Below are 17,274 nucleotides of genomic sequence, written 5' to 3'. Positions count from 1 at the left end.
ACAGCAGGATCGGCACAGTGACCAGCAATCAGAACTCGTGGCCATAAATAAAAGTATAAAGTACTAAACAATGCTTCATTGCTTCAGAGAGACCATTCTAAATAGATGGAAGTCCACTCAGACATACAGAGTTTAGGAATGGGCAAGTGATCGTTTGAGTGGCTTTCTTAATCTAGCACAGTGATACTTTTTATTTGTGAGTTCATCACATTTAAGTGATGAAAGAAAATTAAAAAAAAAAGAATAAAAGTAAAAGGAGGAGGACCTCCCCTATCAGTGGTTTAGGGGAGGAGCAGAAGGGAAGAAGAGGGATGGAGGGGAGCCACAGCTGGATACAAATTGAATAAACTGTAATAAGTGGTAATAAAAAAAAACAAAGGGAAAAAAGAGAACAAAAGTAGCCAAATCTTGTAGGTAAAAGAATATGTACCACAAAAGCAGTTTTCAAAAAGTACAGTAGAAAATGATTGAGGAAAACAATTGACATGCTCCTCTTCTGCATTTGCAGGCATGCACACATGCTACCACACATGCATACAACCATCCCCCCCATCTGTCTCTCTCTCAAATACTGTCAGGATTGCTCCCCCCAACTCAGTTTTATACCCGTTTAATGAAAATAGCAACTAAAACGCAGCTCAATTATCTTCTGACATTTGAGGACACACTGGAGTGCTCATGAGCCATCTTAATTATTTCTCTGCCCACAGAGGACAAGGTGTGGACCATAGTGTCTCATGACTTACAGATGCAGACAACAGTGGTAGGCTACAACCCAGACAAGTACTCGGTGACACAGCTCATCTACAGCGCCTCCATGGACCAGATCAGCGCCATCACCAGCAGCGCTGAGTACTGCGAACAGTATGTCTCCTACTTCTGCAGGATGTCCAGGCTGTTGAACACCCCAGGTAGGCTGCGATGGAGCATCCCTGTTAATTACTATCTCAGCTGGTGTTTGCAATTGCCTAAACAATCCAACAGGTGTGGCTTATTATCTCTTTGCCCAGTCTTCTGGTCTTCAATGTGCAGATGGCTGTAGGTCCGCTGTAATCACTGACCTTTTTTTTTTTTTTTTTTCTGGACAGAGGAGGTCCCAATGCATGATTTTTAAAACAATTACATTATGTTGAGTTTATGGATTTTTTTTTCAGCTTTATGCACATATACTTGTGCTGTTAATGCTCGTTTATCAAGCAGTTGCCTTGGGCAAAAGTTTGTCAGAGCTCCTTGTGAGCTTTCAATTGATTCTCTTTGAGTTCCTCCGGTGTCTTTAATGTAGAGATGAAAGCCTTCTGAAGGCTGTCTGCCAGGAAGTCTGGTATAGAGCGGTCAGAGATTTCAGGGCTCTTTGCTGTCATTTAACAGTATCTGTCTTAAGAAGCCCGCTCTGAAGTTCCTTTCATGACAATCTATTTTACTGATATATAGTGCATGTGTGTATGAAAGTATGCATGTATATTTGTGCACAAGACTGTTTTGGGGGCTAGAGAATAAATACGCCTCCAAAGTTATACTGAAAATACCTTCTCTGAAAGAAAGCCTCCTGTTGGGGGTGGGGCAACCCACTAAATTTATATGTAGAAAAGGATATGCATTAGTTGGTCCACAGCTTTGCAGAAAAAAAAAAATAGTATGAGCCTTGAGTGGAGGGAACAAGGGCTTTTTTGATTTGCAAACTTGAGGTTTCCTAGAGGTGTCTTTGCGATATTCATTGAACTTGAACTCCTTTGTGAATATTTACTGATCTTATGCAGTAAGGAAAACTGTTATATATTTATCCTGTGCAACATGTTTTGAAATATGGTTGTGGAATGGCTAAGTCAAGCTAATATTTGCATATGTATACCTTACCTTCTTGTAGCAAGAATAATTTTCAAAACTGTACTATAACTTATAGACTATAGTGACCATGTTATATTTGTCTCTTTTTATCTGGCCTTGGTTTTCTGTGTCTGTGCTGTCAGATGAGAAGAATATCTGCTTTGATGAGGTGCTATATTAGGAATCTACGAGGTCTGTGTCATTTAAAGGAATGGATGATATTTTTAATTAATATGCAACCCTATAACATTGCATTGTGTCAAAGACTAGTAGTCTATATGATGCCCTAAATCAATACTGGATTAAATCCAGCATTCTGTGGGAGCTGCTCTCAGACAAGAGCTAGAGACAAAAATAACAGAAGATATTGTGATGCTTGGGTGTTTCTCTTGTATGAAGCCTCATGCTCTTAGAGTGTTTGTAGAGTTCTCCGTAGGCTCTAGGAAAGTAAAATCTGAAAATGTAAAACTGATGTTTTGAAAACTAGGGCTTGTGTTGTTTGGAGGAAAGACAGTTATGGTTGGTATGTGTAAGAGAAAGCAGAAAGAAGTTTTCAGACTGATACTGGGGAATGAATGGCAGTGGGTGGCATATGAACAGCCCTTCTGGTGCTGGGTTGGGAAGGGGGTATGGACACAGGTCTGGATGCAAGTAAATGCTATGCTGTGGGCCGAGTCCCTAGTCTGTCCTTCTGAGCCTATGTGCACTTGAGAACAACACACAGGACTTAGGGAAATAGACCTGCCGGAACCCACTCCCTGTGTTTTTAATTTAATGGACTGAAAGTGAGGTTGAGAGTATACATTTGTTTTAAGTGCCATGAAACAAGCTACATTTCTCCACGATATATATGTGGAAGTCCTGCTTCCCGAAGTGGTTCTATTTAAGGGAGAAAAGAAATGTTAAATGTAGCCAGAATGGGGCTGTCCTGATCCCAACAGGACTGGCAACCTCAAAGAGTGAAGAAAGAACACTCTGCCATGTGTAGACACAGTGAGGAGAGCCCTGGCATGCCAAGCTAAATCTGCCTAGGCCTCCTTCCTCCTGAACCACGAGGAAATACAGTCCCACCACTCAGCTGTCCGCATGCCTATGGCAGTATTAGCGAATATATGGTGAGTTCTCAGATGACGTCGCATCTGAACGGGCTGGAGACCAACTCTGAGAATTTGAGAGGTTCACACAGCCCATGAGGTGTTTCTGTTGCCCTTTGCTGCTCCCAGCAACTTTGATCAGATCCTGCTTCCACTGCTGGCAAGCACTGGCCAAAGATGATGGGAAAGCGAAGGGCAGGAGTCATGAGTAAGTCTCCTGAGCTTGTTTTCCTGTTTCCTGCGTGAGTGCTCCTCACAGTGGCTCTGGTCACAGATTTTGGTTAATGAGTCTCCAGTTCTAGCATGGGAGAGGGGTGGGACACACTGCTCACCAGAGAGAAATCCTAGTGCTTTCATTGGTACAGTCAACTTTTCATGATCAAATCCTTTTAGTAGTTAAAGTATATTAATAATTTTTAAAAACACAGTAGAGTTGCCAAATAAGTATATCAATAGCTTATAGTTTAGTCGCCAGGAGAACTGATTTAAGGCTTAAGGCAACTAACCTTTATTTCACTTGGTCCTATGGGTAGTCTTCCCTCTTTTCTTCGCTGATACTCTGTGTTTTCCTGTTAGCCACAAGGAACCTCACACTCCCATTACTTTCTTTTCAACAACATAGTATACAAAGCTTAGAAAAAATAAGAGAAATGTGATGGTTTTACCTGTCACCTTGACAAAATCTATATTCATTTCAGAAAGGAGTGTAAATGGGAGGTTATATAGATCAGGCTGGTTTGTGGGAGATGGCATTGATTAGTTATTTATCTAGGGGATGGGCTCCCCACTGTGGGTGGCAGCATTACCTAGTCAGGAGATCTTGACCTCTACGTGTAGAGAGAGCTGACTACTAGCATGCACGAGTGAATCCATTGCCTTATTTCTCCTAACTCTTGTCAGTGGATGTGATAGGGGTAGTTGCTTCAAACTTCTGCCTTGGCTTTCCTGAAATTGAGAGACTGTAACCTTTAACAGTGAGCCAAATAAACCTCTTTCTCCCTAAGGTTGCTTTTTGTAAAGATATTTTATCATAGCTAAGGGAAAAAACTAAGACAATAAACTTGCTTTATAGTGTGTTAGTTGCGTTTTCTAAAGTAACAAACACTTTTCTCTCTGACCTCCAGATGACCTTTTCAGGAAAGAACTACCAGGTGAAGATCAAGAGTGAATTTTTAACTTGCACAATAAATACAGTATTTTATTTATGTTTTAAGAGAATCCAACATTGTGTTTTAAGACATTTATAGACTGCCATTGTATCTAAAATATTCTTTGAAAATTATCATTATGTGTGCCAGGCATTTTTGAAACACCCTATCATTCTTTCCTTTTTGTTCCTTTTCCCCACTTTTATGAAAAATGTATTCTCTTTCATGCAATGTATCCTGATTACAGTTTTCTATCACTTTATTCTTATTTCTCCTCACCTTCTTTTCTTATCTGGATCCACTCCCCTTTCTGTCTGTTATTAGAAAGAAAGAAAAAAAAACAGGCCTCTTAGAGCTAACAACAAATCATAACAAAATAAAATGTAATAAGATAAAACAAAACAATCACATCGAAGTCGGACAAGGCAAACCAACAGAAGGAAAAGATCCCCAAGAGAAGGCACAAAGATCAGAGACCCACTCATTCACACACTCAGGAGTCCAATAAAACTACTAAACTGAAAGCTATAAAATATATGCTCAGGACTTTGTGCAGACCCATTTATGCCCTGTGCTTGCTGCTTCAGTCTCTGTGAGTTCATATGAGTTTGTTCGTTTGATTTAGAGAGCCTGGTTCTCCAGGTTTCTTCAATCCCCTCCGGCTCTTTCTGCCTCCTTTTCCATGGAAACACCCTATCATTCTTTGGTTTACACAGGGTCTGGTCTTGATGTGGTTGCTAATTTGAATGAAAGTGCATACCTTCACATATTCCCTTATGACCCTGCATAGAATTCTTTCTAAGCAGGAACAAACATCCATATTTTCTGTGTGCTCACTGCAATACTGATTCCAGGGCCCCGACACAGGTCTTGAAGAGACTTGGTTAGATGCAGGAGTGACTGCTTTCACAGATGTCGGTGGGTGGTTTTATGAGCTGCTATTGGGAACCACCATTTATAGCATGTGTGCCTCTCCTGTTGACAGCTCAGTAACTGGTTCTTTATGTGGGGGAAAACTAAAGGGAGTAAGAATTCTCTGACCAGCTAAAGTAAAAATGGCATACACAAGTAACCAGTTTCTCAGTTAAATACTGGGGAGTTTTTAATCCAATTGATGGGACAAGATCTATGTTCTGAAAAGTAGATTTCTGCCTATGCCTCAGGCTCTTTTTCCACATTCTGTTTCTCCTTGTCAGGTGAGATGCTGCAGAAGAGCTGGCATGGGCAGGAGTGGCTAACATAGCATAGCTTCCTGTGTACTGGATTCTGAAAGAGGAGAATTTAAGAAAGATCTTTAATTTTTTGTTTTAAGAAACTATTGCTTGCTGTAATTGTTTTTTTTTTCCTTTTCTTCTTCTCTTTCATGGCAACGTCTGATTTTAAATATCTATTTAGTCATTCTGTAACTAAGACTGAATTATACTGGAACTTCCTTAGAAGCATTTGTGGCATCTGTTTGAATGCAAAGTGTATTCATTATAGTCATTGCAATTAAAATGAATATCAAATGAGGCTGCAATAGCTATGCACTTAAATGTTATTCTTTATCTTAAGAGGCCTACTCTCCAGACATCACTTGGTGCTCTGTCACTTCTCAGACACACAGGACCAAGGACTGATAGGCACGTGGAGTTTCTGCATGTCAGTTGATAAGTGTTTGCTTGTACCATACCATTAGCTGCCAAATGCACACTTACTCCTTCATTATTGGTTTCTCACAACTTTTATAAGGATGGTACTGTGTGCATTACAGCATTGTCTCCATTGTTATTATAAAATTTAAAAATGGAATCACTTTCAAAATAATGATTTGAAGTCTGAGGAATTCAAAGTTAGTAAAGAGCTTGCCTTACAAGCATGATGGCCTGAGAACCATCATGCTCAGAACCACCTTAAGAAACAAAATCCCACAAACAGAAAGACTTGCTCTTTATCTATGAGACATCCATTGCCTCTGTATGGACTTCTTTTCACCAAAGGTAGCCATAAATAAAAAAGAAGGTTATAAACAAAATAATGATTTGGCCATCCCTTACAGTCATGTCCAATCTTCAATGTAATTATGGTTTCATTTGTACTAACCAATCATATGAACATATGAAAACAAAAATAATAAAAAATTATGTAGTTCCTCATACAAATTAGAGTGATGCCATATCAATGGAAATAACAAAGTTTTACTGAAATTGAGAAAACCAAAGTGGTTATCCACAGGGAAGTCAGATAGCCTCAGAATTATGAGCATATTACAATGAAAGGCAAAAATGATTGGAAATTTGAATCTGCTTGTGAAATAAGGACTTTCAAGAACATGGAGGATGTTCAGTCAGCATTTGCACACTAAGTATGAGGACGCGAGTTTGATCCAGAACCCATATTTTAAACAGTTGCTTCCTCAGTTTGCGTTCACCACATTCATAATTTTAAACTCCTTGGGTTATTAATCATACTGTTGTATAAATTAGCTAGTAGTCTTTAGGTTAAAACACCAGACAGGGAGTTGTAGAGTGTCTAATGTTGTGGCCATTTTTCCCAATAATTTATTTATTCACTTCACATCCTGATCCCAGCACCCGCTTTCCTCCCCTCCCAGTTCCACCCTCACACCCTCTCCTTACCATTTCCCAAGGGGCGCCCCTCTCATGGGTACCAACCAGCCTTGGCATATCAAGTGGCAGCAGGACTTAGCCCATCCTCTCACACTGAGACCAGACAAGGCAGCCTAGGTAGAAGAAAGGGTTCCAGGGGCAGGCAGCAGAGTCGGAGATAGCCCCTGCTCCAATTGTTAGGAGACTCACATGATGACTGAGCTGCATATCTGCTACTAATGTGTAGGGGTCTAGGTCCAGCCCGTGCATGCTCTTTGGTTGGTGGTTCAGTCTCTGTGAGCCACCATGGGCCCAGGTCAGTTGACTCTGGGGGTTTTCTTGTGGTGTTCTACACTCCTTTGGCTCCCTCAATTCACCTCCTCCCTTACAGAGACTCCCTGAGTTTGGCCTTTTGTTTGGCCATGGGTCTCTGCATCTGTTTCCATCAGCTCCAAGGTGAAGCCTCTCAGAAGACAGTTATGCTAGGCTCCTGTCATCAAGCATAGCAGAGTATCATTAATGGTGTCAGAGGCTGGCTATCCCCCATGAGGATATATGCCATGTTGGGCCAGTCATTAGTTGTCTATTCCCTCAATCTCTGTTCCATTTTTATCCTTGCACATCTTGTAGGCAAGATAAATTTTGGTTGAAGGTTTTGTGGGTGTGTTGGTACCCTCATCCATCCCCTGGAAGTCCTGTCTGGCTATAGGAGGTAGCCACTTTAAGCTCCATATATCCTGCTGCTAAGAGTCTCAGCTAGGGTCACCCCTATAGACTCCTGGGAGTCTCCCTATCCCAGGTCCCTGATTCTTTCCAGAGATGCCTGCCCACTAAGTTTTATTCTCTTTCCCAACCCTCTCCTGCTTTCTCCACATCTGATCCCCATCTCCATTCACCTCTTCTCCTCTCTACCCAAATCTCTCCTTCCCTTCCTCCCTCCCTCCCTGTACTTCTGATGTCTATTTTGTTTCCCCTTCTGGGTAACATTCAAGGATCCTCCCTTGTGCCCTACTTGTTACTTAGCTTATTTGGGTCTGTGGATTGTAGAATGGTTATCCTATACTTTATGGCTAATACTCATTTATACGTGAGTACATAACGTGTGTCTTTCTGGGTCTGGGTTACCTCACTCATGATGATCTTTTCTAGCTCTGTCAATTTGCCTGCAAATGTCCTGGTGTCCTTGTTTTTAAAAGCTGAGTAGTCTTCCATTGTCTAAGAGTACCACATTTTCTTTATCCATTCTTTGTTTGAGAATCATCTAGGTTGTTTCCAGTTTCTGGCTATTATAAATATTGCTGTTATGATCATATTGAGTGAGTGTCCTTGTGGTATGGTAGAGCATCTTTTGGGTATATTCCCAGGAGTGGTATAGCTGTGTCTTGAGGTAGAAATATTCACCAAAAATATTCTGGTTTTTGAGAAACAGACATATTTATTTCCAAAGTGGTTGTACAAATTTGCACTCCCACCAACAATGGAGGAATGTTCCTGAAGCTTCATATCTTCACCAGCATGCTTCACCAGCATGCTTCACTTGACTTTTTGATCTTAGCCATTCTGATAAGTGTAAGAAAGAACCTCAGAGTTGTTTTGATCTCCGTTTCCCTTTTGATGACTAAGGACACTGAAAATTTTTTTAAGTGTTTCTTGGCTATTAGAGATTCCTCAACTGAGAAGTCTGTTTTTTGGCCTTATACTCTGTTTTTAATTGGGTTATTTGGGGTCTTTGGTGTTTAATTTTTTGATATCGTTATATATTTTGGATATTAGCCCTCTATTGGATTTACAGTTAGTGAATATCTTTTTTCTATTTTGTGGGCTGCTGCTTTGTCCTATTGATGGTGTCCTTTGCCTTAAAGAAGCTCTTCAGTTTTACGAAGTATCATTTACTAATTGTTGATCTTAGTCTGTTGCTATTCTGTTCAAGAAGTTGCCTACTGTGCCAATCTGTTCCAGGCTATTCCCCACATTCTCTATTAGATTAAGTGGATCTGGTTTTATGTTGGGGTCTTTGATCCATGTGGACCTTAGTTTTGTGCAGGGTGATAAATATGGATCTATTTGCATTCTTCTACATGTAGATATCCAGTTAGACCAGCACCATTTGTTTAAGATGCTTTCCTTTTTGCATTGCGTAGTCTTGGCTTCTTTGTCAAAAAATCAAGTGTCTGTAGGTATATGGATTATTTTCTGGGTCTTCAATTTCATTCCATTGATCTTCTTATCTGTTTTTATGTCAACGCCATGCAAATATACTCAGTAAAAAACTGAAACTAAGAACACATCAAAAGCATCACCCCCATGATCAAGTAGGCTTAATTGCAAGGATGCAGAAATGGATCGTTCAATATACAAAATTTATCAATGTAACACACCATGTAAAGAAACTGAAAGAGAAGAAAGCCACATGATCATCTCATTAGATGTTGAGAAAGACTTTGACAAAATCCAACACCCCACCATGTTAAAAGTCTTGGAGAGATGGGGGATACAAGGCACATACTTAAACACAAAAAAGACATTATAGAGCAACCAACAGTCAACATCAAATTAAATGGAATTAAAGCAATTACACTAAAACCAGGGACAAGATAAAGTTTCTCACTTTCTGTATATCTATTCAATACAGTATTTGAAGTTCTAGTTAGAGCAATAAGACAACTAAAGGAGATTAAGGTGATACAAATTGGAAAGGAAGAAATCAAAGTATCATATTCACAGAAGATATAGTATACATAAGCGACCCTAATTCTACCAGAGAACTTCTAGAGCTAGTATAAACACCTTGATCACAGTGGCTGGCTAAAAACTTAACTCAAAAAAAAAAAAAAATCAGTGACCCTCAATTATACAAGTGATAAACAGGCTGAGGAAGAAATTAGGGAAACAATACTATTTACAATAACCACTAATAATATACCCCTCACACACATACACACCGCCACCTTACATGCACTGAGAACTTGACAATGATAAGTCAGATACTAGAAGAAAGATATATTTAGATCCCATGAGGAGGACATTGCAGCCAGTCCTGAAGAGACCTGATAAGCTAGGGTCAGATGGAAGGGGAGGAGGACCTCCCCTACCAGTGGACTTAGAGAGGGGCAGGGAGGAGATGAGGGAGGGAGGATGCGATTGGCAGGGGCTGAGGGAAGGGGCTACAGCTGGGATACAAAGTAAGTAAACTGTAACTAATATAAAAATAAAAATTTAATTAAAAAATAAAATAAAATAACAGAATAAACCCTTCCTTCCTTAAATGAAACAACAACAAAAACAAAACAGAACAGTTCTTGTAAATTATCTCTGAGCTTTCAGATGGCTAAGGTATTTGACTTATTTGGACAGGACCTGCTAGCCTATTCAAAAGCACTTATTTGTATGTCTTGAAATATACTGCACTAATATATTTGTTTTACAAATCATATTATAGTTTCTAATTTAGTATTTTCTCCTGAAGTATTTATTTCTTGTATATATGAAGATTTATCTAATTGCAGAAGTGCGGTGGTTGTGTTTCATGTCTTTTTGATGATATTTAATGCTGTTTGTTGGTTTCCAGGATTTCATTTCTTTTAATTTCTCAATATAGCCTTGTTCTCATAAGTCATACATTTATTGCTTTGTTATGTTGGAAGATGCCGTATAAATTACCCATCCTTTTGGGTAGTTTACTATTAGATTTTGTATCTATTGAAAAGGAGTTATATTCGCAATTTTTGCCTATAAAGTAAGCTGTGTAAAATTCAATATACTTTGATGATACGAAACTGTGATTTAGTGGCATACAAAAGACAAGAAAACACAAGTTTAGCATTGTGACTTATAACCTATTTTTTACAAAAAAAATTAAAAAAAATCTAGACTTTGGTACACTTTTGAAGAAAACCATTCCTCCAATTTTTCTATTTTTCATTCTAAAAAAGTGTTGATGTTTAACTTTTGAGATAGTGTAGCCTTTTTTAAGAGCACTAAGCAAGTCCAGCTGAAAATTGTTTTAAGTAAATGAAACTCATTGTTACTGATCAGCATATTAATCAAAAGGTTAATAATTTATCCAATTGGTATTGGGCCCCAATCTTAGTATTAAAACTATAGGACAATTGTTCAATGAGACAAGCAAAGAGGCCATTGATGAATACAGCTGGGATCAGCAGTGTAGCCAGTGGTAGAGTGTGCACCTAACATGTAGGAAGCCTTGGGTTCAATCCCCAGCCCTGCAAAAAAATGGTGCCGTGGTAAGTCCTTGTATTCCCAGCACTTCTAAGGCAGAAGTTAAAGGTTAAAGCCATTGTAGGCTAGACAGGGAGTTTCAAGCTAGCCTTTACTAAAGTTCTGTCTAAATAAATACGTATGTCCAGTGAGATTGCTTAGTGGATAGAGGTACTTGCTTCCAAGCCTGATGACTCGAGTTCAATCCCCAGGACCCACATTGATAGAGGGAAAAAAAAAAAAAAAGCAAATTGTCTTCTGATCTATTCTATACACACACACACACATACACACACACACACACACACACACACGCAGATAAATGTTTAAAAAGAAAAATAGGTGAAGAAAGAGGAAACAACACATATAGAAAGTTAATAATGCTAATAATGCTGCACGCTGGAGTGGCTAGACCCCACAGGACAGACATTGTCAACCAAAAGGGCAGAGTGGCAGCAGCCAGAAGGGCTATGTGAGGAGTGCAAACAGCATTGACAGGCGGTCATGAGAAAGAGTCTGAAGACGTGAAGGGGAGCTAAGGATGGCTGATGCACGTGGGTTCCCTATGTCTCGGGAAATGTAGCAAATAAGTAGAAGTGGAAGAGTTCACAAGTCAGCTCTCGAGACAATGGATGAGGACTGTCAGGTCACAGATGCCAGGTGCTCAGTGATGCTGACGCCAAGGCCAAGCAGTGCAGGCCTGAATTAAAGGAAGTGAGAGGCTGCAGGAGACCCCGAGGCAGCAGAGGCAGGAAAGGAGCCTGGAGAGCAATCTTCAGGTTTCACACTTAAAATTTGTGTTTGGAGGCAAAAGGCTTGGCTGTAAGCAAGACAATCAGGCTGTCAAATGGAGAGGGGAGCAGAAGACAGAGCTGGTGTGAAGGGACCTCCCAGCACTGTGTCTGTGTCTGTCTGAGAGTCCTAGCAGGATGGAGGGAGGAAGAAGGACTTGTTCAAGGTTCAGGTGAAAGTCAGATTACTTACAGAGTAAATGAGGAAAATTCCAGGTGGCTCAGGGTTCTAACTAGGAAAATTGAGGTTTAGGGCTTCCTGGCAGGACCGTTTATTAAGGGAAATCAGGAGAATGAACATTTTGAAGAGCTAGCATAGGAATGATGGCGTTCATCATGTCTGTGATGGGCCACAGGGTGCAAATCTTTTTAATTGACACCAAAAAGACATATGCAAGACAGTTTTTCTTCATTGCAATGTAAGCATATCCTATAACTAAAATGAAATGAGAGGGTCGTCATGCTCCCTGCTATTGTGTTTATATTAGTAGAAGAGTGGAGGACACAGTCCAAACTGATAGATCGCTGTGGTGTCATTAAAGTTTGGACATTGCTTCAGCTTCCTGGTCTGCTTTGGTTTTATGCACCATGTGTAATGGCTGCTCCAGGAACCCGTGGCTTGAAGACCTCAGCTCTAGCTCTTCCCAGGGAGAAAGCACATCAAGTGTGTCCGCATTTTGCGAAACAAAACAAGGAATATGTTTTGCCAATTCTAACTGTGGTGGAAAGAGAAATGTAGCCTTTCTGTGTGTGGATGAGCAGAACCAAGGCAGAGAGAGATCTATGAACAGTGGTGAATGATTCATAAGATGAGGTGTTAGGGGAGGAATGAAAACAAAAAATAGAAGGGAAGGAAAAGAAGCACCTAATGAAAGGGAGGAAAGTATGCAGCTATCTGAAGGAAATCGAAAGTGGTGATCAGAACAGTCAAAACTAACTGAATCAGACTAGAGAAGGTTTGTTTTGTTTTGTTTTGTTTTCTTCAGGGAGATTCCTGTTTATAGAAAAATACATAAAGCAAAAAAAGAACAAAAAGAAAGAAAAGAAAACGGAGATGTTGCCAATGATAAGATACCTTAAAGGGGTAGCTGCTCAGGCATAGTTGTTGGAGGACACTGAAGAGTGGATAGCGAAAGGAAACAAGGCTGGTGAGATGGCTTGGCCATTAAAGGCTGGGCTCAAAACCAAATATATGAAAGAAAAGAAACAGTAGGTGATAGTTCTCAGGATATTCAAAGGTGGAGGAGTGACTGGATAGAGGAGTCGCTGGCAGAACAGGGGGAGTTTAGTCTTCTTACTGGTCACTTTAAGGATGAATGAGTACTTACAGGTTTACATAAAGGAGGCTTTACAGGAAAAACCTCTTCCTAACAAGACAGAGAAGGAACAGTAGCAGTCTCTTTTACCACCTGGGACCTCCCAAGTTGCAAACTTGCTGAGCTCTGAGGTGAGGCCTCAAGGGCTGTACTCCCTTTGTAACGCAGTAAGGCCTGCTCAGCTCTGTACTGAGCTTACTGCATTGTATGTAGAGTTCAGTTTCCTTAATAAAGATGGAAACAGACCTTTTGTGAACTTACTTATCCTGTCAATATATAACGCTGAAAAATTCTCTTCTCATGTCCTCAGAACCTAAATGTTGGTGCTCAAAAGTTGAATTCAAGTAACTTAAGGAAATACTTTCTTTTAAATATATGTGTAACAATATGGAAATTATAGATTTTAGATTCCTTTTTCCTTGTAACTATTTGGCCATATGATTTCTTAGGTCTTCTGGTGGGACAGTATTCTATTAGTTATCTTTCCTAAAGAAATATGAGATGTGAAAATCATAACACCACAGAGATCATGCTACCACTAAGGTTCCTTTGAATGTTATTACATTTTAATGAATAGATTTCTTCTAATTTGTGAGAAATGTGAATTGATAGAGTTGCACTTAAACTAGTTAAACTTCTATGTCTTGTGATATCATAAAGCCAAGGACGTGGAATTTGTGCTTTTCTTATAAAAGAAGGACTGGTAACAACAGGAGCAGGGGCTGCCTGTGAATCTGTTCTCTACAGCTAGGTAACTTTCTCCTCGCTGAGCTGCCTTGTCTCTCCCTGGTGGAAGAGAATGTGCTTAGTGGTACAGTGACTGGAGATATCAGAGTGAATTGGTAGCACTTGGGGTCCTCCCCTTTTCTGGGAGGAAAAGAGCAGGAAAGGAGGAGGGGGTGTAGGGTTGGGATTGGGAATGGGAGGAGAGGAGGCAGGGGTCTGGGGTTGGGATGTAAAGTAATTAAATAGATAGATAGATAGATAGATAGATAGATAGATAGAAGTGTAGAAAAAGAACATATAAATAAAGAAATAAATGTCTTTTTACCAATTTAAAAAAAAGTAGGTTTGTCTTATTTTTAAAAATCTCATACTTACTGAGTCTTCCTCTGTAAGAAAAACAAAATGTTCATAACAAATTCTTCTGAAAGATTGGATAAATAAAATAATATGTACTTGAAAGGAGAGGACATTTTAATATCCTTACATGAATATTCCCTTGTTTTTGCTTATATCCACACATTGTCCATCAGAAATAAAATTGGTTTCATTATTTTTCTAGCTCATTTCGAACCATTAATGATTATTACTAATGAATTATTTTAAAAATGATCCAGTTTTATGGCACCATAAAATTAGAATGCCTGATTTATCAGATATTATGAATTGTGCTTAAAACATGTCTCTGTCCTAAGAAACTACAGAAATTATCAGTTTTACTATAAAAATGCTTTGCCAGATGCATGCCTTACTGCACACCTATAATTCCCACACTTGCAAAGATAGGTGGGGAAATCCTAAGTTTGGGAACAGCCTAAGATATATAGTAAGACCCTGTCTCAAAGATAAAAACCATTCACTCTGGTGTCCATACAATATTTCTACAGAATTTCTAGTTTCCTCTTTTCCTTAAACTTTTATTAATTACACTTTATTCACTTTGCACCCCCTATAAACCCCTCCTCCTCCCCTCTTAATTCCACCTTTCCTCCCTCTTCCTCATGCATGTACTTCCCCAAGTCCACTGATAGGGGAGGTCCTCCTATCCTTCCTTCTGGTCCTAGTCTATCAGATCTCATCAGGAGTGGCTGCATTGTCATCTTCTGTGGCCTGATAAGACTGCTCCCTTCTCAGGAGGAGGTAATCAAAGAGCAGGCCAATCAGTTCATGTCAAAGTCAGTCCCTGTCCCCATTACTATGGAACCCACTTGGACACCGAACTACCATGGGCTACATATGTGCAGGGGTTCTAGGTTATCTCCATGCCTGGTACTTGGTTGGAATATGAGTCTCTGGAAAGACCCCTGTGTTCAAATTTTTTTGGTTCTGTTGCTCTCCTTGTGGAGCTCCTGTCCTCTCCAGATCTTACTATTTCCCACTTCTTTCATAAGATTCCATTCACTCTGCCCAACAGTTGGCCATAAGTCTTAGCATCTGCTTTGATAGTCTGAAGGGCAGGACCTAGGATCATCCTGAGTGAGCTATCCCAGAAGCAGAAAGACACACATGGTATATACTCACTCATATAGACATATAATATGGGATAAACCTACTAAAATCTGTACAACTAAAGAAACTAATCAAGAGGGAGGACTCTGACTAGAATGCTCAATCCCCATCCTGAAAGGCAAAGAGGATGGACATCAGAAGAAGAAGAAAACAGGAAAAAAGTTAGGAACCTGCCACAGAGGGCTCTAATTTCCTCTTTTAATGACATTTTTTGCCAGGTGCTCTGAAAATACAGCCTGATCAAACGTGCCTTAAAATATGAACTAGTGTTTTAAAGTCATGACAATAAAACCATTTTATGACTTTTAGAATTTATCATTAATTAAAAAACAAACCAAGGTAAGATTCATTACACTCTTTCGGTGCTTGCTTGCAGGGTTTCCTTAGGAGGGGAGGCTCAGAGTCTTTGGGATGGCACAGAGGAAGGAGAGCACATAGGGAGTCCAGTGCGCTGCTAAGTTCACCCAGGCACAGAAACAGTGAAGGACAGAAGTGCAGATTTACTGCCAGGTTATTGGCTTATGGGATCATGGGGCATAACTAGGTTCATTCTCAGGAGGGACAAGGTGAGACACTTAGGTAGAGATGCAGCAGCTACAGATGAATTTTCATCTGAAAGATGTTTCAAACCTACTCTCTGGGGTTCCCAATCACTGAAGAAAGCCATGTAGATGAGCTAGAATAATCTCCTGTGCAAATTCCAATCTGCTCATCCATTACGCTTACATTCTGGACTTGTCATTTACAAGACTGGACATTGAACATTAGGTGCAACTTAAAGCAGCCATCGCAACCAGAGAAGATTACTTCTCATATGAGCTACAGCAAAATCCAGTTCTACAGGAGTGGCAACGTATTTTCCCAACTGAAAAAATGCCAAGCTGCACCATCTCAGACAAGCTGGGAATTCCTGTTAAGGACTGAGGGGTTATCGAAGCCCAATGACTTTGCTTTGCTGATGAAGACCTAAGCGGGTCTTGTGTCTGTCAGACTCTAGGACCAAATATATCTGGGCACAGGGTCTTTTCTGAGACTGACATTCAACCAAGGACCATGTATGGATATAACCTAGAACCTCCACTCAGATGTAGCCTGTGGTAGCTCAGTAAGCAATTGGTTTCCCAAAGTGAGGGGAACAAGGACTATTTCTAACAGGAACTCAATGACTGGCTCTTTGGCCTCCCCACCCCCGAAGGGAGGAGCAGTCCTGTTAGGCCACAGAGGAGGGCTTTGCAGCCAGTCCTGAAGATACCTGATAAAACAGAATCTGATGAATGGGGAGAAGGTCCCCCCCTATCAGTGGACTTGGAAAGGGGCACGGTGGAGATGAGGGAGGGAGGGAGGGAGGGACAGGGAGGGAATGAGGGATCGGGACACGGCTGGGATACAGAGTTAATAAAATGTAACTGAAAAAAGAAAAAAGAAATCTCCTGCTATTGGATGACGATAACCAAGATTTCATGAATCCAGATGGATTTAGAAGATTCTTTCATGGAAAAAAAACTTCTATTTCCTTGTGTTGTTTTTTTAAAAAAAGACTGCAGATGTTTTTGGTTTTTCTTTTCTCCCCCCCCCCCCCCACATTTCAGCAAGATGGCATTTGTCATGGGAACACGGATTTTACTCAGTAATTCTCTCAACAAGTTGCTTCAAAGGAAGGCTTTCCATGAAGAGAGATAAGCACACTGTCTATCAAGTCTTCTATCATCCACCAACATTACTCTGAAGTATTTTCTATTCTAAATCTTGCTATGTATGATATGGTGTGTGTGTGTATGTATGTGTGTGTGTGTGTTCATGTGTGTTCACATGTGTGTGTGTGTGCCTGCATACATGGATGAAAAGGAAACCTCAGATGTCATTCTCTGTCAGCATCCATCAATGTTTTATTGAGAAAGTTTCTCACTGAGCTCACAATTAGAAAGACTGACTGGCTAGGGAGCTCCAGGAGTCCGGTTGTCTGCACCTCTCCAGTGCTGGGAAAAGTGTGCACCCTGCATGGTCCTGGGATAGGATTCAGAAATCATGCTTGCGTGCTCAGCACTTCACTGACTGAAATGCTT

The 17,274-nt window shown here is 40.2% G+C and overlaps 1 protein-coding gene across 1 annotated transcript in view; it reads left to right on the top strand.

Moving 5' to 3' along the window:
* The window catches only part of Cntnap2 (contactin associated protein 2), a 2,202,731-nt gene that overhangs the window by 1,440,963 nt on the left and 744,494 nt on the right, over positions 1-17,274 (top strand). Inside the window, exon 13 of the mRNA XM_060380093.1 lies at positions 711-911. Within this exon, the coding sequence (XP_060236076.1) occupies positions 711-911 (201 nt within the window). The remainder of the gene's footprint in view (positions 1-710; positions 912-17,274) is intronic.

This window comes from Meriones unguiculatus, chromosome 3 (genome assembly GCF_030254825.1).
Source record: "Meriones unguiculatus strain TT.TT164.6M chromosome 3, Bangor_MerUng_6.1, whole genome shotgun sequence".
Lineage (NCBI taxonomy): Eukaryota > Metazoa > Chordata > Mammalia > Rodentia > Muridae > Meriones > Meriones unguiculatus.
Note: the sequence above shows the minus strand (reverse complement) of the source record. Positions and strands in the feature narration are given on the sequence as shown.